This window comes from Amblyomma americanum, chromosome 5 (assembly GCF_052857255.1).
Source record: "Amblyomma americanum isolate KBUSLIRL-KWMA chromosome 5, ASM5285725v1, whole genome shotgun sequence".
Classification (NCBI taxonomy): Eukaryota; Metazoa; Arthropoda; class Arachnida; order Ixodida; family Ixodidae; genus Amblyomma; species Amblyomma americanum.
Genome location: NC_135501.1, coordinates 23,715,844 through 23,739,647, shown reverse-complemented (window position 1 = coordinate 23,739,647; position 23,804 = coordinate 23,715,844). Strand labels below are relative to the sequence as shown.

Genomic DNA, 23,804 nt, shown 5'->3' with positions numbered 1-23,804 from the left:
GTCATTTTAGAGGCCTCAGAAAACAGCAGAATGCGGGTGTTTCAAAAATATTTCATAGTAGTGAGTAATACCTGGCAATGGGGAAGGGGCCCAGCTTTCAAACAAAAGCAACATGCCAGCCATCGGGGATGCAGTTGTGGGAAGCGATGGGTGCGAATTCCGGCCGCATTTCGCTCTGAAATCACGCCATTTCTGGTCTTCGTATGCGTGAAATATATAGATATTCTAGTAGTCTGAGGTCTAATTTAGACCTTGAAACTTTTTAGACATAGAATGTATTGATCCCGAATGTGCCATTTTTGCAATATCGAAGACCCATGTCTCCCCTTAATTGTAAAGTATGCTTCTGGCAGCCTGATGCCAAACACAGTATTTGTTCACATTCAAGTCTCCCGAATTTGTGAAACCAGGACTGTGCTCACACATGTTTGGTCACAGAAGTGTCCCACTAAGGCATAAGGTACTCTACTTATGTGAGCTTGTAGAGCATACTGGATTGGAAAAATTTATGAAATGGTGGCATGAGGTGAGAAAGAGACACAACCACAATGCTGCTTTTCAGTTGGGAGAGGCACAGCAGTTAAATCTGCATGTTCTGTCGTCCTTTCACGCGCTATCATCACACTCATTACACCGGCAGTTTCATCTGCTCTTGAACTGAACAACAGTTTGCTGCATGAAATTCAGTTCAGCCTCATGATCATGTGATTTCAGCATATGGGGCTTAGTATATAGCAAATAGATATGTGCTTGCATTTTGGTATTTTATTATTTAAGCGTAATTTTTGATACTTTGTTTTAGTGAATTGAAATTTTCGGCCCAGCCCACGGGCTTCCAAACACTGCTTGAAAAGTTGTGGCCTGACTGCGTGAGCCTGGCTGGAGGCAGGCAGCTCTGGGCATGTGCACTGCTTCCCTTGCTGCACACTGCATTGCTTGTGCGCTCTTGGTCTGAGAGAGAGAGAGAGAGACCCTGTGCTTCTTCTGTGCTGTTTGCTCCAACCGGGCGGGCTGTGTGATTCATGCCCCCATGCTCTGCCCGTTCCCAATTGGGTCTGTCGTCCTGGGTGCCCTCCTCTTAGAGCTTGGTTCCCCGGTCCACTTTCCCTCCCCTAATTTCAGCTCAGCCTTGTGTGTGTTTGCCAGTTCTCCTGGCACATCATTCCGTCATCTTCATCTGGCGAAAACCGCACGTGAAAAACAGGGCACGGACTAGAGAACGACAGAAACAGTGACTGTGTCCCCCCTTTCTGTAACGCCCAACTTGGGGTAATAAATGGTGGTGATGATGGATAACTGAAAGTAGCCAGGCAGCCAGCTGCTACATGAACCCTAGTGAAAACAGCGTGGGAAAACAGGACAGAGACACAGATGGTATGAGAGACACTGCGTCTCTCGTTCTCTAGGCTGTGTCCTGTTTTCACATGCCGTTTTCACTAGAGGTCCTGTAGCAGCTGGCTGCCTGGCTACTTTCAGTTATCCATCATCACCACCATTTATTATCCCCTGAAGGCCCCAAGTTGGGCATTATTACATAGGGGAGGGCAGGAAAAAATTTCATTGTCATTATATCTAAGAAAAGAAAAAAGACTAGAAGGCATGGAATCGTTGCGCAATTTTAGAAAACCATGCCTAAGAAGGAGGATGAGACAAAAGAGCAGCAATGCATTTTTATGTGCATATGTGACAACCCCGGCTTCGAAAGAGCCATGTGTTTTCATAGCATTACCTGCACAGAACAGTCTCAGGTCATACTGGTGGGCCAGCTGTAGCTGATTGTGCCTGTGCATTGCAGGCAGCCTCAACAAGAAGACGAGGAAGAAAGTGAAGGCAGCCAGTCGAGGTCATCAGAGTCCAGCGAGAGCAGCCCGGCAGCTGAGGAGAGGCTGACCAGGCACAGAAGGTCCAAGCCCAAAGGAGCTGAGTGCAGGGAAGCTGAGGATGCAGCACAGCCCCTACTTGTGGGCAAGAGGTGGTGGTGTTCATCTTTCAGCTCATGACATCTGGAAGGGTCGCTGGTGACTGCAAAGTGTCTTATCTGTTCGCACTTCCCTTTAGGCAGATGGTGCGGGTTACTCCGTTTAAAGACCGTGATAAACAAGCCAGCAGCAGAGAACACTGCCTTTCATGCTTGAATGAAATAAAGCACTTATCCAATCGGAGTGTGTATGAGCATGTATCCAGTTAGAATAAAGAACTTAATTTCAATCAGAAATGAAACCAGCCAAAAAGACGTGCACAATAAAATTTAGAAGAAGATACGAAAGAGGCTGGACTACCAGCTATGGTGATGACAGCTACAACCTACATCGAAAAGGCCTCTCTAGTGTTATCTAAGAACTTTGTTCAGGTGAGCAGACAAGCTTGCAGAGTGAAGACTAAAGCGATAGGCCTGTGTAATGGTATGCAGCTCACCAGGTTAGCCAGCGGTATTACCAAGTGTAAGAAGGGTTATCTAGAAGTGTTTTTTTATGTCAAGATGCATAAACCCGATATGCCTTTCAGATTTATTGTCAGCGAGTGTGACTCATGGCAACAGCAAATTAGCCGTTTTCTTTTTGAACACTTGAATAAGCTCACTATGAATGATCTCTTCGCCACCGAAACTGCGGCAATTGTGGCAGCCTTTTTAAAAGAGCAGATGGATGTTGGGTTCTTCTTTTCCATTGATGTCGAAGATTTATTCTGTTGCGTGCCACATGCAGAACTCTTTGAGGCTTTGAGAATTCAGCAGTCTTACCTTCACTTCACTGTTTTACCTTCACTCCATTGACCGTTCCTTAGCATCTTCTGTTGACAATGGCTCTGTCCTGCAAATTTTTAGATATGTTGACGATTTTTTGGGGTGATTTTACTAACTAACCATTCCTTGACGCATGCCAGTACTGTAGAAGGGATCTTATGCCTGTTTAGACAGCTAGGGAAAGGCCTTGCTTTTACTTATGAACTGCCAGAGAACAACTGTTTGCAATTTTTAGATATTAACATCAAGTATTCCGGAGGGCATGCCTGTTAGATGTTTTTCCCCAGAGCGAAGAAAGAATCGCTGCCTTATGTTTCGACGCATTCCAAGACAGTTAAAAAGGGTCATTGCTTCTCTTTGTTTGGAATTTGTGCCGACCAAGACCTATGTTCATGTGGTTTTTATTTATTTATTGTTTACACAAATACCTGCAGCACCACAAGGGCATTATTGCAGGGGGGTACAATTGGAGGAAAATGAACATGTGACAAAAACTTAAAGCAGCTAAGCACAGGTGGTAAAAGCAAGAAAGTAACAAATCATGTAACATCGATGAGTCATCTCGACGGCAAACGGTCTTTAGGGCACCGCGGTGCAAAAATCACAACATAGAAATGGAAAGGGTACACTATCTCATGATAGTGCCAGCCAATGCCAGCCAAAAGATATGAAGAAAAGGGGATGATATTAATCTATGGCAGACTGCGTGACAATAAAGGCACGCTTTACACGTTTTACACGTTTTACATTCACCAATGCTCTTGGGAAGCCTATTCCAGCATGCGGAAGCATCCCGAAGAAATGAATTACGGTAGACATTAGTATGACGGTGCATTTCACGAACTTTCAGCTCATGATCACATCATTTAGAGATGAAGCGGGAAGGGAAAATGTACACACGTTCTTATTTATTCCTGTGAGATCAGAGTAAATTCTGAAAAAAAGTTCGAATTTTGCAGTTAATCGGCAATGTGCTAGTGTTTTCCAACCAAAGTTTTAATTAACTAATGTAATACTGCTACGGAAGTTGTAATTACCAGAATCAAATGTTGCAGCACGGTTCTGGACGCGTTCAAGCTTTTCTATAAGATTAGAGCATTGAGGGTCCCATACCGCGCAAGCGTATTCGATAGGGGTGTGCGAATATTCGATATTTCGAATACGAATCGAATATGTTTCATATTCGGTTCATATTCGTATTCGAGAAATGATATTCGTGAATTTCCGAATATCCGAAAATTCCGGAATACTCGGCAGCGATCGTATACCGCGCTGACTTTCGCAAATTTGATTGTTGCAAAAGCACAATATCTGGGCAAATTATCTGAATATAAACTTTAAATTACCAGGAAAACAATATAAAAGCCCTGTTTACTTTCCTCTCCATCGTTTATCGCGTAGACCGATCGCATTCCGATGCCGCTATGCTTGACCTCGCGAGCAATTCCGCAAGTGGGCTTTCTCACATACCACACGTGCTGCGAACCAGATGGGGGACGACCCGCTTCTAACAATTGCAACGCGAAAGCGCGTTTATTTTTTTATCCTTCTGTAATATGTTATATAGTTAATGCCCACACCCATGGAATTCATTCTGTCACCTTAATAACTCTCCGAGCGTGACCACCACCATCTTGTTTTGGTCAACTACGCTATGCGGGAAAGCCTACTTGCGGAATTTCGCGTGAGGCTCCCGAAGGGGCAAGTCGAGATGTCACAACAGGGCAAGCGATCCTGTAAAAATCCCGCCTATTGCATGGTGCACTGTAACCCATGCGCCTCTTAAGTGGGCGTAACGGAAGGCGTGACAACTTTCGGAGGGCCCCGGTCACTAGGTCAAAAAATAACCTGGCCGCATAGTTTTGGTTTCTGAGCTTCGCCACTCACCCGTGGCAATGACAACTGTCGGCCCGTGCATTCGCCAGTAGCCTAATCTCAGCACCGTGCCACTTTCAATGACATTGCTGGCCATTTTATTACCTTTTTAGAAGCAGCCTCGCCATTCCTGTGTCAATATGTGCGTTCCCATCTCGCTTACGTTCGCGATGTCTTCCAGCACGCTGAAACTCTGTGCTCGTCACGGGATTACAGGTGTTTGCAGAACAGAGCCGCCTCATATGACTGCCGCATTTTCGGTAGCTTTTCTTGTCGGGGCCGTGGGCCTTTTATAAATCGACCTTCGTATAACTAAAGCATTTCTATTGGTTGTTTGAACTGCGAATTTTTGAGGTTTTACTAGCCATCATGTTATTTTTGTTTCCAGTCTTGTCATGTTATGGATCTCATTTTGCTTGACCACATTACAAATTGGATACTGTTATGCTGTTCAGTTAAGTAGTATACATTTCTGCGCACATCATGTTTTTTTTTATATGGTGCTCAGGCAGTCTAGTTTTGTTTATTTAAATTGCAAAGGCCATACACTACTTTGAAAAGAATATGAGCAACAATGTTTGCTTGTTTATCTTTTATGAATTTACTTTTTGTTCTGACCAGATATTCGATTCGATATTCGAAGCCATTTTTTCTTCATATTCGTATTCGATTCGTATTCGAAACTTTCAATATTCGCACACCCCTAGTATTCGAGTACCGGATGAACATTTTTATGTAAAGCAGTTCTTTTACTTTTTGGGGGGGATTTATGAAAATTGCGTCTAACGAGGTTTAGCATACGAGATGATTTTAAAGTTAAGTATTCAATATGTCGGTTCCATGTTAAATTTTCTGAAAAATAGACCCCGAGATATTTGTAATGCTTGACTTTTTCAAGAAGTAGTCCGTCTAATTTATAGGCTGATCTCACAGGAAAGCGTTTACGGGTAAATGACACAAGTTGACATTTAGCTCTGTTCAAAGACATACCCCACTTAGTGCACAAAGCACGAATTTGGTTCAGATCATTCTGCAAACTGCTAACATCGCAATCATTTTTACATTCCTGTATGTGGCACAATCATCAGCATATAACCTCACTTTGCATTCTAGATTTTGGACAATGTCATTTATAATGGCTAAAAATAACAAAGGTCCCAATACAGACCCTTGGGGCACGCCAGAGGTTACGGTGACGTGTTGATTTAGTTCCATTCATTAAAACATGCTGTGTTCATTCAGACAAGTAATTTCTAATCCAATCCACTTTTGTAGGGTGTATACTGATACAAGATAATTTATGTAACAGCAATGCGTGAGAAATGTCAGAAGTTTTTTGGAAATCCAAAAATATGCAGTCTACCTAAAATCCAGGGTTAAAAGAGTAAAAGAGATCGTGGGAGAACTCTACTAGTTGAGTCGTACGTGGCAAGCCAGACCTGAATCCGTGTTGAAAATTTGAAAAGAAATTATTGCTTTGAAGGTGTTTCATCACAGCACTGTATATAATGTGTTCAGTTGTTTTGCAACAAATGCATGTTAGAGAAATAGGCATGTAGCTTTCTAGTAAAGTTTTGGGACCGTTTTTATGAATAAGAACAACATGGGCTACCTTCCACTCTGCAGGTAATTAAATGGTATTTAATGATTTATTAAACAAGGCTACTAAAAGTGCAATTTCTTGTGAGCAGGATTTTAATACTTGTGACGGAATGCCATCAGGACCACCAGCCGATTCGCTCTTCACATTGGAAATAAGCTGATAACACTGTTACATGTGACAGTAACCATAGGCATATTCTCGTAGACTATTTCTTATATTTCAGGCCTGTGTATGTCTCAGAAAAATCACCTTTAAAATAGGATTTCAGACAGCAAGCCTTCTCATAATCATCAAGCACTGTTTTCTCGCCAACTGATAAACTAGGGACAGTGGTGGCCTCTTTGCTATTTAACAAATTTCCAAAATTCTTTAGGATTAACCCTCAACCTTGCATCAAGCAATTTAATATAAGTTTGTTTATTTACTTCTATTTCTTGCTTAATTTTGTAGTTCACGTGACGCATTTTCTGTAAAACAGACTGATTGCGAGTCTTTAAATACGAAGCATACAGGCGGCGTTTCTTGTTAGGTAGCGACCAAATTTTCTTATGCACCCAAGGTCTATCATCCCGGCGCCTAGTTGTCAAAACTTTGGAAGGTATGTATTTTTCAATTAAAGCCTTTCCTTTATCTCTAAAAAGAATCCCAGCTTCATCTATGTCCACTGACTGGCTGACCTCATGAAAAATATTGAAGAAATTAGAAACTTCTCGTGATAAAGACGTGCAATCCCCTCGGTCGTAAAAAAAAACCTTTCTAGGATATATATGGACTGATTTAACTGAAGCGGCACTACACATGGCAACAACACAATCGTGATCACTGATAGCTTTAATAATCAGGTCAACAGACTTAAAAAGGCGTGCTTCCCATGTTCTGTTGTGTCTGCAGTAGCAGAGATCCTGTTACAGAAAAGGAAAAAGCACCAGAGCCAAGCCGCGACAAGGGAGACCACAAGCGGTCCCTGATACGCACTGTGTGGCCCACAGCCTAAAAAAGGTTGCTGTCAGTTATGATGGGCTTGTGCGCACATATCGGGCAAAGAAAGAAGCTTTAGTGCGAAAAGAGGCATGGCAATCCCTTTGTGCAATGTGCAGTTGGTGTGGTATATGAATACCACTGACTTGTGGCGGGGTCTCTGTAGGCCGGGTCGTTGCATTAGTGGTAGAGCATGGGAGCACTCTAAATTGCTAGAAAAGGGAAAGGGGCCCAATTTGCCCCTTCACTGCAAAGAGTGCAAATGTAAGCCGGTGCTTGACAGTATCAAGGTTCTTGGCAGGAGTCACGATCGAAGACAGCGTGTGAAGTTCTAGAGGCCTTTCTGATTGCAAAGAAGGGAGACACATGCTATAGTGATTGTTCTGTTGCCTTTCGAAGTAAGGAAGCTGCCTTCATAGAATCTGTTTCATAATCACCAGGCCTTGATAGTGAATGTGTGGGTTCTAAGAATGAAAAATTCTGTTCTGCATATGTTTTTTTTAAACTATTATTGTTGTTTGATACTTATGCGCTGAAACCATTCCGAATTTTCCTCTTGTTCTGACGCTGCTTTGCAAAGATGTTTTTGTACCAGAAATAGACAATGGTAACTGAGATCAGTTGTAGAATGGAAGCTGTTGCGGTCATTGTAAATTCTTGTTTCTGCGACAGAGGTTCATGTGATAGCGATTGTGAGAGGGTCATGTTACTAAGTGCTCTGTATATATTTTAGCCCCGAACTTTCGAATAAGCCGTTGGTAGTCCTGCCTCTTTTCTATCTTTTTCTCAGTTTTCCTGTGTGCGTTTCTTTGGCTTGTTTAATTTCTCAATACAATACACCAACTAGCCCAACAACGTGTAGTACTGAACTTCATTTCATTTCAAAAGTATGCAAACACAAAGCATGTCGGGTGCTTTGATATAACATTAAGCAGTGCACTTGTATTAATGCACATTTGAAGAGAGGTAAAGACACTGTAGCAGCGCAGAAAAAATGCATGTTGAATTTCCTTTTCTATTTTACAAATATTTTACAAACAAAGCATCCGTCATTATCCGATTAGTCCTCTATGGTACTATCACTTGTCTCTTTCATCATGAACAAGGAACCCGTACGGGCTCTGCAGCATCAATTGCGTCTTCCTTGATTTGGTCAGTGACTGAATTTCATTGTTTCCCAACCAAACTAGGCTTGTGGATTGCTGGTGAAAGCTTGTGATTCTTTATTAGCAGAGTCAGTGCTGACCACTCGTTGCCCTCCTTGTGGTGCACAGGCGCTTCCGCTTCCTGCTGGGGTTTGCTGGCGAGGAGCGCTTCTGTGTGGACCCGAAGCCCGACCGCAGTTTGCTTGCTTTTGAGCAGTTGCCCTTTACGGCGCTAGCCGTCTACCACCGGGGGTGGCGCTGTGACACCGTGCCGGAGGAATCACGGTGAGCTGCATTCTTGAAAGGGCCTTTGTGTGTTTTGGGCCAGCAAGAATTGATTGTGTATTCATGTCATTTTTAAAGGTCCTCGCAGGCAGAGTATTACATGGAGCGTTGGGGTGCTGATGTGTCCTCGTTATAACACGTAGAGCACATTGAACATTAATAAGTAATACAAGCCAAGAAAGGAAAAATGATATTAAGACAAACGAAATGAGCAAGACTAAGCGCACAAAGTATAACAAAGGGCAAGAACTGATCATATTATACATGTTTTTCTCGCAGCAAACGAGCTCCTGAAAATTTTCACTGTCGATTTCTGTTGTGATTTCTGGCCACAACATCTTGCATTCAATGATAGTGCACGGAAGAAATGAGCTGGCGTGCTGAGATAAGTGGGAGGTTATGTTCAGGGAGATAGGGTCCCTGTGAAGGGTAGCTGCGTGCGTAACTGCCAGAAACAGGTCCAAGTTAATAATTTAAATTCTGAATTAGTCAAGTGCAGTGTTCAGCAGGGCAGCACTCTGGGACCTTTATTATGTAAAATGCACAGTAGAAGCTTGTTAATTCAGCCCCTGTTTGAAAATCTAGATAATTCAAACTGCTTGCGTGGTCGTGGATAACGCCCATATAAGTCTATGGCGTTGGGCACTCACTAATTCAGACATTATGGGTGTCACATTGGTTGATTCAAATGGGCTCCTGGAGGGACATCATGTCCAGGAATGACCGGTGCAGCAAGTGGTCGTCAAAATAGCCCTGCTCAAACCTGAATTGCTTGATGCATAGTTGCCATGCGGGTGAAAAACGTGATAAAGGCCCTCTCTCCAAGGAAAGCCCAACCGCTACGCATCTGTGGCAGGATGCTTAACTCTTTGAAAGACTTCATTTCTGACCGTTCGTTTCATGTGCACCTAGGTTCCACCCTTTCGAGAAAATTCATTCAGGAAAATGGGGTTCAGCAGGGGTGCATTCTAAGTACCATGATCTTTATTGCAAAAATGAATTCCATATTGAAAATAATTCCAAATTCTATTATGTATTGTATATATGTTGATGACCTTCAAATTACATGCACATCTTCCAGCTTATTATCATGTGAGAGACAGGTACAACTCAGGCTCAACAAACTAGCAATTTAGGCAGACCAAAACGGATTTAAGTTCCCTCCACAAAAACAGTTGCTATCCTTTTTTCACTGAAAAGAGGCATGCAGATTGATTCCACCCTGCACTTGAATGAAACTGTACTGCCAGTAAAATAAGAACATAAATTTCTAGGCATAACATTTGACAGAATGCTCACATTCTTACCTCACATAAACACCCTCAAAAAGAAAGCTTCCCAATCCCCAAATATACTGAAACTACTCTCACAAAAACATTGGGGGTGCGATACGGTGTGCCTTATACAGTCGAATCCCGCTTCAACGAAATTCACGGGATCTGCGAAAAATTTTGTTGAAGCGGAAACTTTGTTGTTGTGAAATTGGGCTGGAACATTGGCAGTTTGGACCGGATAGTTCATGAACATCGTTTATTTTTAAAAATTTGTCACTTTTGGTCTCTCGCCGTTTCGAAACTGGTGTCGTGGCGATTTTCTTGGCACTCCGAAAATCCCGGAATCACCGGCTTCATTTCCTATCAAAACTAATATTTTTTTTTTCGAACACATTTTAAAAGCGCCCTTGCTTTAATTGTGTCGGAACCCATACGACGTTGCCTGGAGGCATTTTGGCGTAGACTATGTGCCCGCGTCACTGTGCATTGAGTAGTGGTCACATGCGCCTCGAAATTAATCCTTTAGATGATGGCCGCAGTTGCTCCGATTCTTTGAAGATGTTTTACGTTTTGCGATGCGCAGTACGAACATACCGGTGGAGTGTCGTTCTGTTGAGACATCCGCCAAAAACCACCAACACTCGCAGTGGCTGAAAAAAAAAAAACAAGTTACTGTAAAAACTCGCGTATAATACGCACCCACATACAATATGAAGTGTAATTTGGGGATAGCAAAAATGGAAAAAAAAGTTTTCATCCGCATGTAATGCGAGTGAGGCAGACAGCTTGAAAACATTCCGGAATCGCAAAAGCCTAACGTACTCCGATTATTTGTGTACGCCGGCGCACCGGATACGACACGTGTAGCAGGGGTGCCAGATATCTGGAAGATACACATCAGGCACCGCTCTTGCGCTTAGCTGTGTCCCACGCCACGAGCATGCGCAGATCGGTTCTGGCGTGCGTGCGGGCACGCAGGCATGCACGCTTCGAAAGTACGTAGTCGGTGCTTTAGTGATGTCGTCGTCGTCGGATGCATCGTCTTACGAAAAGCCCTTGTCAGAGATATCTTTGTGAAAAAACATGTCTTCGGTACTATGGAGCACGTTTGATGTCCCACATTTTTTTAAATTACAACCGCTGAGCTCCTTGGGAACGCGAGCCCAAGCTTCCTACATCCATCCAACTGCACAGCGTGGCTAGAGAGGCCCGTGTCCGGTGGCAGTAACTGCTGGCTCTCCCTACCTCATCCAGAGCATGTAGCAGCACTTGTTGCGGTACCGATGCTTTGGGCAGCCACCATTACTTTCCTTTTAAAAGCAGCCAAGGACTGCTTTCACGGTCGCAATACCCTGAGAGGCGCGATCGTCCGGGGCGTCGTGAGGTCAGGTCAACGTAGTGACCTGGTGTCGAAATCGAAACTACCGACCTACGCCACTGCTAGATAGCACCTCCTTTCGCTCGAAGCGTGATGGTAACGATGCTCGACAATAAAGAAACCGGAACTGCGGATTGCGGCTGAAAATTGTTTGGATCCGCATATAATGCGAGGTGGAAATTTGACATGCTAAAATCCGGAAAAAACCTCATATTATACGCGGGTTTTTACTGTACAAGGAGTTTTACAGATGGCTCGAAAACAGCAGCTCATGTCGGAAATGCAGTAGTACAAGGGAAATGGGGAAAAAACAAGACTGCCAAGTTATGTATCAATCTTTACTGCTGACTGTTATCCAGTTAGTTTGGCGTTCAGTAAAACTGTAGGAGAACATCGAAAAAAGCATAATCAACACTGATTTCCTAAGCCTTCTCTTAGTGCTACACTGAAGAAATGCAACTAAACCCTTAGTAGGCAGCATCGTAGACAACGTAGAAAAAGTCACAATACAAAGACACATGGCAAGGCTCTGCTGGGTCCCGAGCCAAGTCGGCATAGACGGTAATGAGAGAGCTGACTGCTGTGTGGCACTAGCTCGGAGGGGTGAAATGAAAATTGTTAACACTTCATAAAGGCTGCATGAAGTTGATACTGATACATAGTAAATCGAAGAGTAAATGGCATGAGGAATGGGATAATGAATTGAACAACAAACTACACTCCGTAAAGTCCACCTTGGGAGAATGGAGGTCATACAGTCCGAGCTTCACCGACAAAGTAGGCACCTGCAGGACTGGTTGTGCCATCTCTGCCAGCAGTACGAGCATCCGTGGGTGGCTTCAGTGAAGCTAAGAGAGCATCGTCGCCTCTCTGCCATACTCATCGAGGTGTACTGGAATGAGCTCCAGAGAAGTTTGCCGAAGAAACCCAAGAAGGATGCAGCTGGCACTCCGGTCACGTACCTAAACGGAGCCTGCCTTCCGCCAGCCTTGGATGGCATTTGAAGATGGGCCCGAAGTTCATCCTGGAACCACGAGCACAGAAACACGAGCTTCTAGCAGCTGTGCACAGAGTCGCCAGGAGGGCCCCACCAGAAGAGAGAACCCACTGTGTGTGGGAAGGCATTGGATGCCTGGAGAAGACATGGGGAAGCAATAAGAGGAGTGAAGACCTGCGACCCTTGATTGCCCACTTCAAACAGAACAACCTCAGTCTTCTACAGGAAGATAAGGAACGAGGGTTTGTCGTGCTTCCTTCTTCATTGTGTGAAAAAAAGGCAAACGAAGCGATCGAGAAAAATTTTAAGCTGTCGGATTTAAAACCTCGTAAGGCGAAGGCTCTAGCCCTCTGTCTGCTCAATCAGCTAAATTTGTCTAGATTGGAAAATGAGATCCGCAAATGTAAACAAAAATCTTGCGTGTGTTTTTCACGCAAGACATCCTTTTAGAGCCATCGTGACTGAAGAAGGCTCTTGGCAGAAGATGGTGTCATTGTTTTTGCAACGCGCCTTAGGAGGACTTGTTCCACCTGATCCGTTTGCAGTTCGGAGCTCGACATCCCTGGTGGAAAGCCTCAGCGACGGTTTTCCCAGTGCCAATGCTGCTTTCTCGATTGACATAGAGGACTTGTTTTATTCAATACCGCAGCACGAGCTTCTACAAGCAGTGCACGATGTGATTGAGACCAACGGGATTGTTGCATTCCAGAACAAATGCGGAAGCACTCGACTCTTTCCTGGAACTGCTGAGTTTGTACCTAAGGTCCACTATCATACAGCACGGTGACAACTACATTGTACAGAGGCAAGGCATCTGCATGGGATCGAGTGTAGCGCCTGTACTGTGTAACTTTTTTTGGCCAAGTTCGATTCGTCGCTGCAGAAAGCACTTCAAGACAAGCGTGCTGTAAAAATTTTTCGATATGTGGATGACTTTTTAATCATTTTAAACTAATCATCAACTGACCAGCTAACCTCTCTGGCGGACCGGATTTTAAATGTTTTTAGTGCCTGTTCAAAGAACATGGTCATCACCAAAGATTTACCCTCTGACAACACCATTAGGTTTCTAGATTTAGAACTCAAGTTTTTAGCTGACGAACACGTTTGCTTGAAGTATGCCCTTCGGTCTAAAAAGGCGCTTTTGCCTTATGCTTCCGCTCACTCGAAGCTGGTAAAACGTGGCATTGCCAACCTGTGTTTCTCAAATGCACTGAGAAAAAGTTGCCCGCATGCCATGCAGCAGAGTCTTGCCGAGCAGGTGGTTCGACTAGAGGCCTCTGGGTTTCCTTCCTCTTTGCTGTTGGCGGTCGCTGAAGCCTTGGGCAAGAAAATGAAGAAGCCTGCTGCCAATACTGAGCACCCAACAGAGAGGACAAGGAACTTTGAGGTGATTCCCTACTACCATGGAATTTCGCACGGACTGAAAAAGGTTTCCCAAAAATTTGGAGTGAATTTGGTGTTTTCGGCCCCCCGAAAGCTTTCCAGCCTTTGCGTCCATATCTCCGGCTCCAAGCGAGAACCTGCCTGCAAAACTAAGCACCAAACAAAGTTCATGAAGTGTGCTGTGGGGTTAGTATATTCTACCCCTACTTCTTGTGGGAAAATTTACATTGGGCAGACGGGGCAATGTTTGAACGAGTGACTCAGGGAACATGGCAGAACGCTGCGCTTAGGTACAGGGAGCAATTTGGCCATACATGTCAAGGAGTGCCAAAATTGCTCAGCTTTGCTGAACAATGCTACCATTATCGGCCGCGGGAAGTCCAGGCATGAGCGCGAGCTGTTAGAAGCGTTTTTAATCAAAAGGAACGAGCGTGTTTGTATCAGCGACCCATCTGTTATTCTCACTGACAAAGAATGGAGTTTTTTATCTGGCTAGTAATGACGTCCGGACTTTGTTGAATGTGTATGTATATGTGCGCTTGCGCAAGTAGTGGCTATAAATATGTGGTGGAACCTTAATAAATTCAGTTGAAAGTCCGGCGACAGTCTGTGTGCGTCTTCCTCTCGTCTTGCGTCTTTTCTCGCTGTTTTTTTTTTTCACGTGAACATGTACCAACTCGCCCAACAATTCACGCTCCAGACACCAGGAATGCTACATTGAAGTAATCTTGTGTCGGTTTCACATAGCACACACACACCTGACACATAACTTCTTACTGACGAAATGAGACAAGCCTCTTTGTGAAAGATGTGGAGACGAGCTCACACTAAACCATATTTTTTTCTCATGTTGAAAACTTGGAAAACGAAGAAAGAAGCATTTTGCTGAATTTTGTAATGAATGCATTTCTTTACGCCCAGCGCTGCTCTTAGGTGATAATGACATTGTTAACGTATCTTGTGTTTTTAGCTTTTTAAAAGAAGCAGGCATTCTTGAGAAACTGTAAACTTCGATCCACTGCTTCGCTTTGTTATATGATACACTTCATTCCTGAGAAGGCTGAGATCTTTATTTGATTGGTTGGGAGCCTCAAGACCCTTGCCCAGCCAAGGATAGCCGCTGAGGTTACCCGACCTTCTTTGAAGCTTTTACTATTAGCCATTTATAAAATTTCTTTTCTCTCTCATTACTAGCTAGTACGAGCTAACTTTTTAAGCCATCTACACCACCGATATTTTTTTCACATATCTGTAAAAGTCTGCAGAGAACAATTTTCTTACCTTGAGCTTGGTGCATGATAGCCTTAGCTGCTTATGCGGCATTAAATCCAATGCCCTACACACAACAACGAAGCAATGTCCGATCCGGGAGCCCATGCCAGCAAACCCAGCGACCTGTCCCCGAGCAGTGGCACCCTCACCAAAAAAAGTGGTCACACTGCTAACTCCGCCGAGATGCACTCGCCCATTGTCAGCGGCGCGACCTAGCTGGTTGCACCTCGATTCGCTTCAAGTGGCCATTTAAAGGAGTAACGGCACAAATGTTTTTGATTCATGTTTTTTTGCCTTGAAAGAGGCATATGATTTTAGCGATGTTGAAAATAAGCTCAGACAGTGTCACACAGCTGGAATAAGTAATGACAAACCATTTTGTACCGGCTGTTTCGATCTTGATCGGCCTCAGCTTTGAAGTGCACCTTGACGTCATGGTCGAGTGGCTAACCTGTACTACCACAATACTGATGATGTCAGCGTTGCCGGCAAGCAGTGCTTGCTCTTCTGAACAACCAATATGGTTCTGTGACATCACAGTAATTTTGGCAAGAGCACCTTGACGTCATTCGATGTGAGTGGAAACGCAGAGCGGCTCGTCGAGGCAACTTTGAGAATCATATTAAAGTATGTTCCTCTAAATATCTGACTGAAACTTGCTACAACGCATCTGCACTGGAAGATATCTGTAAAGACTGCATAGCTACCCTAGTCCTCTGTAAAGTCAGCAATAAAATTTCAATAAGGTAGGGTGTCAAGTAAGGAGACATGATCTCGCCAATGCTATTCACTGCCCATTTACAGGAGGTGTTCCGAGGCCTGGATTGGGAGCAGTTGGGGATAAGAGTAAAGGGAGAACACCTAAGCAATCTGCAATTTGCTGATGACATTGCCTTGCTAATCACAGAGTGAAAAATGGAGGGAAAACGTCAGGGTGCTTGCCAACGTTTTGTCAAGAAGACTTGACTTCGTCTGGGCAAAGTGTTCATCATTGGTGAGGTTTAAATAGGGTCATCCCTCCGAGGAGGAAGGCCCAATGAGGGGGAGGAGGGTGTGAAGTGGGAATGGAGTTGGGATGGGGAGGGTGAATCTTGTCCAGGAATGATGGCTGCTAAAGATGATTAACCAGTTGACCTGCAAAACTGTGAAAAGAAAAGAAAAAAAAAAAAACGCCAGCTCAGCAGAATGGAATCCAGGGGTGTCCAACATGGAGAGATGATGAGCGTTGCCTTTGAAAGGCTGTGTGTCCAGCTAACTGCGACAGCACAGCTTGATAGGACTGACTGTGTTGTCCTGAAAAGCTCTGAAGGAATTTGTCAGCATGGTAGAGCTAAATACTGGGAAAAAAATATAATAAAGGAAAAAGAGGATGCACAGAAAGCATGAAAAGAAGTGGGGGGGGGTTAGAGTTGGAAAGGAATGCGGAAGACAAGTATTCCTTAGAAGTCATGGCAAGAGAATCAGGGCACAAGACAAAGATAAAATTGAACAAAGAAGAGGGGAAAAAAATACTGTCATTGAGGGGGTAAAGCATGGGTCAGGGCTGAAGCGTAGGGTGAAAGAAACGATTAAGCGGCAGTATGAAGTGCTGGTAAATGTAGTGGTGATCATGTGCAAGACCTGTTGAAAAAATTACGCCAGTGCCGGAATGTACCTGAAAGATTTCTAAGTTTCCTCTGGATATATTAATCCCTACTGGTTGCAAGGTTTTAAATTTGTGGATTATTAATGCCTCTCTGTATTTTGTGTCCTTGCAGATTCGAAGCCTGATTGAAGAATGAAGTTTAAGTTCATCGATGTTGCGAATGCGTTGATGAAAATGTTCCGATGTTGTCTTCTGTAGGCTCCTCAATGTGTCAGCTCGGTGACGATTTAGTCTGGTGCTCATTGATTGCCCAGTTTCTCCAATATATAGTTTCTGACAATTAGACAGGCAGAGCAGAACAGGGGATCTAAAAATTTATAACCTGAAAACCAAAGTATTGTTCAACAGTCTTGCAAGGGAACAGCAGTTCACAATTGGCAGCAAGGTGCTGGAAATGGTGCCGGAATACGTCTACTTAGGGCAGGTAGTGACCGCTGATCCGGATCTTGAGAGGGAGATAACCAGAAGGATAAGAATGGGGTGGAGCGCATATGGCAGGTTCTCTCAAATCATGACTGGCGGTTTACTAATATCCCTCGAGAGGAAAGTGCACAACAGCTGTATCTTACCGGTACTCACCTACGGGGCAGAAACGTGGAGGCTAACGAAAAGGGTTCAGCTTAAGCTAAGGACAATGCAGCGAGGTACAGAAAAGAAAAATGATCGGTGTAACGTTAAGAGACCGGAAGCGGGCAGAGCGGTGGGAAGCAAAGTAACCGATGGTCATTAAGGCTAATGGAGTGGATTCCAAGAGAAGTCAAGTGTGGCAGGGGGCGATATAATGTTAAATGGGTGGATATGGTGGCCACAGCTGGCAAAGGACAGAGGCCTTTGCCCTGCAGTGGGTGTAGTCAGGCTGATGATGATGATCTCCTTATGCCCATGAAACAAATCGAATCATTTGTTGGCTTTTGAAATTCTTTGTCTGTACCCCTTTAAGTGTTGTCATCAAAGCACTGCTGTTTGTCCAGTGTGTCCTCTGGGCTTCCCTCTCTCCAGCCATGTTCCTTTTTGGTTCCCATTCCTTTTGGGATGTGGTGGCAGTGGTGCCCCATGCTGGCTTTTCTCTCTTGCTACGCTGTCTTTTTGTTTTCACAGTGCAATAATGCATGAGGCATTGTCCAAGTTTTATTCAGCATTGAGCATGCATTTGCAGTGAACAGGCTGTACAACATCAGTCAATTTAGTTATGAAAAAGAAAACTGGTCAGGACACTTAAGCTCCAGCTGAAGGGTATGATGCAATAGCATTAATAGACCTTAAAGGTAGTAGATTAATGTTTGTGTAAGCGGAATCTGCCATTGGCTACTTTATGTTCATTGATTTCTGGGTCTCCTCATATCCCTGGCGCAGTGATGCAGTGGTTAATAGATGTACCACTGCCCCAGCAGGTGGCTGCTTCAAACACAGCCATCAATGAGGCTTGTGCAACCCATGATGCTCTTCCCGAGCAACCTCTCGTGACCTGTAATTAATTTGACTGCCATTTGCCGCAGTGGGCAATTTGCTTAGTATCCGGTGGGCAGTCTGTGATGACATCACGTGACCTAGGTGGCCCGCCTGCCACCTAGGTTGCTTCTCTGGTGATTTTGCATGGATTTTTTGCTCACAGCCTGTGGCATGGGACCCTTAATGCTGTAAGATTAATACTGCTTCATACGGCATTGAAATGAATGTAAATCGCACGGTAATTTGATTTTAAGAGGCATTGTGCTGCAAGGTGAACTGCCAGTTGTTAGAGCACATAGTTGGATGAGCTGCCTTAAGACCTGGTATACGTGCAGCTATGCCTTCGTGATGCTTATCCTGCGTGCGCGTGTGTCAGGATCTCCCGACGGAAGCGGGTGCGCCGCTACTGGGACCTCAAGGTGCGCCACCGAGCCTGTGTGGCCAACTTGGCCCAGCCACGCCTCTCCTTTGCCCAGAGCGAGAGAAACCTTGCCTATGTGTCCATACGTGACCTGCAGCCACCGGAGCCAGCACGGGATGACAGCGTTGACCCACTGCACATCCATGATGCGGCAACCCGCAGCTATCTCCAGGGTAAGCAGCATTGGACACTCTGGTCTGGGCCACTTGGTTCACCCTTGAAAGCATGCACTTGCGAAAAAAATACTCTGACAAACACAGCACATGATGAACAGGCAGACATAGTACATGTCGTATGTGCTTTTTGTTTGCTTTTTTGGGGCAAGTGTATACAGTAAAACCTCTTTGATAAGGATTACGATACTCCCTAACAGAGGTGGGCATTCGACCTCAAAGAACTCAACCTCGCTTCAACCTCAAACAAAATTTGGTGACCCCACTCAACCTCAGCCTCACCACTTGAGGTAGAGGTCGCCTAGCCGCCCTCACCTCATTTTTGCAGAGGTGACTAGCGACCGCTCTCAACCTCACAAGTTAAGGTCGGATGCTGGACCTCAAAAATAAAAATAAATCAAACTGAAAATTGAGTAGGTGATTAAAAATCTATCCAATGAGAATCCTGTGAGTGAAACAAGCTAAAATGATGAGAGTAGCTTGGTAACAACTGGTTATGGCATTTAAAAGGTGTATAATTATGAGATATGCGGTGCACTATGACCGAAGATGACCGTGTTGATCCAGAGGCATGTCAATTTTGTCGTTTCGATGCATGGCAGTCCAGCTTGGCCTGAATGCCGAAAGGCGCCACAAAGCAGCGAGCCATGCAACATCGACTGTTGTATACCACTTTTGCACCCGACAGTGCATACACTATCCTATATATATGCAAGAAGAAAAACTGGTATTCTTGCATGAGAGCTCGAAGGGTTTATTTGACTTCTACGTGGACATCTACTAATCCTGAAACTCGTTAAGGTCGTTTTGGAGGGATAATTGATCAGATGTGCTTATATTAAAGGTTTGATAAAAAAAAAACACAATCATGAGCAAACACACGAATTTTACGGGACACACGCAACAGGAATAATGGACATTAAGGCGTGATAGAAATGAGTTGTATTCATTTATATGTATTAGTAAGCGGCTTCTTCGTTGTATATTTGGCTTCTATTATTTTTTAGTATTTATCACAAATGTCCACTTTTTTAAAATTATGCTTGTGAAAACAGGTAGGCCACAGTGCCACATAAGTTGAAATGCGCGTCTTTTACATCGGCTCGCCCGTCAAACTTTGCCTGAACGAAACCTCTTGCTCCTCTGTAAAGCATCTGAAGCCTTTGCAGAACGCCTGAAGAAAAGTCTGCGGTGCTGCCGATCCTCTGCAGAGTAGCTCGCCAACCTAACTCATGCCATACAAGAGAAAGAAAAAGGAGAGAATAGCACCTACAGCTGTCTTGCCTGATACTAGGCAGGAAACTCCGACTGCGCCTTTGCACTCTACTACATGCAGACCTCATGAGAAGCACTCCGAATATCATCATTTCTTTGCAAAGTGAGACAGCTTTTGCCTCCAAGTCATAAGCTGGGCTGCCTGCGCGCGGGTTGCCCGCGCGGTCTACGGATCCGGAGCCCTCAAAGCATCCCGCTGCCACCCTTTCAGTGGCTCTTCAAGGAGACCTGAGCTGATCTGCCGATAACTGCAGCGCCTCCTTATGGGTTGTCCCGCCAGTGTTCTGTTCTCCCGTTGCCGCCATAACGAGCGGAAGGCAGGCAAGAATGCACAAGGCCCAGGTATTCAGAGGCAGCAAGCTGTTATGTCGTCTCCTGGCCTGCTAAAGCGGCGCACAGCACATTCCAGAGGCTGGCGTGTCGAGGCAGAAAATATACTGCAATGGCGAAGCCATCCCCAGAGATGACGGGCTGATGGCCTCGTTCCTTGCGTTGACTGAGAATGCCGATGGCACACTTTTGAATGCAACGGGATGGTACGAATGCACGCGGCAATGCTGTTGTGGCAGTGTGCTCGCGGCTACACAAACTCCGCGCCTTTTCGTGCCCGGCCTAGGTCGCCGTGAGCAGGGATGGGGACACTGGAAACGAGCAGGGTGCAGACACTCCAGGAGGTGAACCTCTGGCACCACCGAAGCTAAAAACAATCAGCGACATTCCTTGGAGGAAAACAGAACTCCAACACTAGCCTAGAAAAAGCTGCACATCTTTGTTTTTTGTTTACTTACAATAATGTAAGCTTATCTCGGCCTGTTACAGTTCGACCCACTGATGCACTTCGACGGAGTCAGTACACAAGCAACCACTGATGTGCTATCTCGAACCAGACGCTGCCGCTAGATGTTGCTCTGCGAGCTGAGGAGCGCCGACAGCACTGTGTTTGAGTGCTCTAGACAGGTCTGTGGACAATTGTACCGGTGACAACGAAGTGGCGAGTGCTGCAGGAACACCTTCAGTCTGCGGATTTACTGCACTTATGAACGAAACAAAAAAGGCTTGGATTAAATCTAGTCATCAAAGAGTGCTGCAATGGGTACTGCGTCTCCACAGACCGCACTTCAGTCTCTTCAGGGCTATGCATGGTGACCGACAGGACGCCCTTGACGTAGCTCAGCTTTGTTTACATTGAATAATAATTCTCTCTTTGGTATGCAAGGAAGCAAACTCTCAGCACCAACTTCTTTTCATAATAAATTGGGCTTGTTTTTCCTGTATATTTCGCAGGTTTTCTTTAGAGCGGGGAAAAAAAGACGCACGTGAGGGTTTCCTTATCGTAAATGATGGAATGGGGGTTTCTGAAGGTGCTCGACAACTCTTCAAATGTGATTTGTTGTGTAAAGGCAGTATTTATTAATTTAGATAATTGAACTCTTAATTAATTGCAAAACAAAAAATTGCCTGTGGTGCGCAAGGTGGCTGTCACCGATATGCAACCGGTTTCACTCTCCTGCCTCTAATAATCTATTTTTTAACCCTTGGCTCAAGTTAGCTGGGACACCCGGTATATTCTTGCAGCTATTAACGCCAGCATTAATTCAAGTCTTGCCAGAGCGATTGGCTTTAGTGGCGAAACCCTCATCTTCGCAAGCTTGTCTTAGTCTTTCTGTTAGCTTTATGCATGCACACATACGCTACAGTGTCACATGCTTTCGGACTTACGTCTGCAAAAATATGTAGCTCCTTGCTACCTTTCATTCCTGCACCCAGAAACCTGGGAACGCTGAAGTTGTGAAGAGCAGCCACTCCTCCACTCCGCTCACACCAGATCTCTTCCAAAGGTGGCGGCAGCATATCATCTCAAACAAGGTTGGCCTTCTAGAGATCTTGTAAAGAAATTTTTGCTCGTGCCAAAAACGGCGAAAAAAAACACAAAGGGGTTGTATATTTTGGTGACAGACTTAAGTGCGAACCGCTTGGTGATTTGGTGGTGGTGAATGAAATCGAGGATACTGAGAGCGTTCAGTGAAATTGTGTCACCATGTTCCAAACAAGTCCCAATACCTTGGCATTTCCCGGTGGGGAAGACAGCTCTTTTTCCTCTGGCGTCATTTTTTTCCTCTGCCGATGATTTCTGCCTGCATTCAAAGCGCGTCTTCGGCTGCTGCAGCTCCGACAAGATAGTCCATGTACATATAGTCTTGAAGGAGGCGAGTTGTTTTGTGGTAGTTACCTTATTTACACGATTGTAAGTTGAAGCGAATGTAAGTCGATCCTCCCAATCGCATGTCCGAAAAAAAAAAAAACACCGGTGGAGCGCTTCAAAAACGAAAATTTATTGCATAGATGGGCTATTCATCCTCACTTGAGTCATCTTCAGTGGTACTGCTGTCGTCGTCGTCGTCGTCGCCGCTGCGATCCCACAGCACATCGTCCTCCATGGAAAGCCCGCACTTCCTAAGTACCGCACCACGACATCGCGTGGAACGGCCGCTCTAGCGGAAATCACCCACCTGCACACAGCCGCCAGGGAGGCTCTCTTCACGCGCCCCGTTGGCGTAAGTTCCCGCCCTTCTGCCGCCAGCCACTCGTTGTACTCACGCCGGAGCAAGTCCTTGAATGGCTTGTTAAAGCCAACGTCTAGCGGCTGCAGCTGCCCCATCAGACCGCCGGGAATCACCAGCATATCTGTACCAGTATCTTCTTTTCGGAGCTCTGCCTTCACTTTCGTGGTAAGGTGGCCGCGAAATGAGTCCAGCACGAGGAGGTTCGGATTGCGATTTTTGAGGGATGCCCCTGGCCTCAAAAGCCTCACCCGACGGTACCAATCAATAACTAAGTCGTCCGTCATAAAGCCTTTTTCGTTCACTCGCACAATCACACCTTTCGGGAACATTTCCTTTGGCATAGTTTTTCTTTTGAAGACGATGTACGGTCGGAGCTTTGTGCCATCTGCCAAGCATGATAGCATAACAGTGAACCGAAGTTTCTCGTTTCCTGTCGTAAGAAGCTTAACCTCGCGAGCTCCCCTCACGCTCACTGTTGTGTTGCTCGTCATGTCGAAATAGACGGGAGTCTGGTCCGCATTGCCGATTTGGCCGAGCAGGTATTGCCGCGAGTCGCGGAGCTTGAGGTAGTGCCTATGGAAGGCGAGAACTTTCTCCTCGTAAGCAGCAGGCAGCTTCTGGCATACACTAGTACGCCGACGAAGAGAGAAGCCAGCCCTCTTCATAAATTTCGAATCCCAAGCCCTGCTGGCTTTGAAGTCTGTTCGGAGTATTCCAGCTTCCGCAGCAAAGACCCGGGCTTGTTGCGTGATCATTTCGCATGCCACTGGAAGGGACCGATCACGTATTTCGGTGACATACGCTGCAAGCTTGACCTCCAGCTCCAGAAAGCGTCCTGACTTCAGCCCGTGGAAACCTCTTCGCTTGGAGTCGCAATCGAAAATTTTGTCTCGCTGCTTTCGCCACTCCCGCACCAGCCATTCAGAAACGTTGAACTTGCGGCCCGCCGCGCAGTTGTTGGTTTCTTCGGCGTAAATGATGGCCTCCCTCTTGAACGCTGCAGTGAATGAGCGTTGAATGCTTTTCGAACCTGGAGAGCTCATGGCGAAGCATGCGGCCGGCAGTCGAGTCAAAAGCACCAACTCCAAGCACCACCAAAGAAAGAGTGATCGGTGTCGGGGCGTTGGCTCTTCCAGCAAACATCGGCATTCCCCAGAAGTGCCGCTGTTACGTATTGCGCAACCAACTGAAATAGCGGCTCTTCCATCAGCTAGCGACACTCCCGGGTGCTGGCGCAGACTACGCGATTGGAACAGCGGGACAGCGGCCCTTCCCGCGAGTGAAATGAAATGAAATTGGTTTTGGGGGAAAGGAAGTGGCGCAGTATTTGTCTCAAATATC

General features: G+C 45.3%; 1 protein-coding gene across 3 annotated transcripts in view; it reads left to right on the top strand.

Annotated features, from left to right (window-relative positions):
• LOC144132329 (nuclear exosome regulator NRDE2) overlaps window positions 1–23,804 on the top strand; it is a 383,545-nt gene that overhangs the window by 24,047 nt on the left and 335,694 nt on the right. For all 3 annotated transcript variants that reach the window (XM_077664653.1, XM_077664654.1, XM_077664652.1), the window contains exons 3-5: window positions 1,796–1,972; window positions 8,474–8,629; window positions 18,407–18,624. In XM_077664653.1, the coding sequence (XP_077520779.1) occupies window positions 1,796–1,972; window positions 8,474–8,629; window positions 18,407–18,624 (551 nt within the window). The remainder of the gene's footprint in view (window positions 1–1,795; window positions 1,973–8,473; window positions 8,630–18,406; window positions 18,625–23,804) is intronic.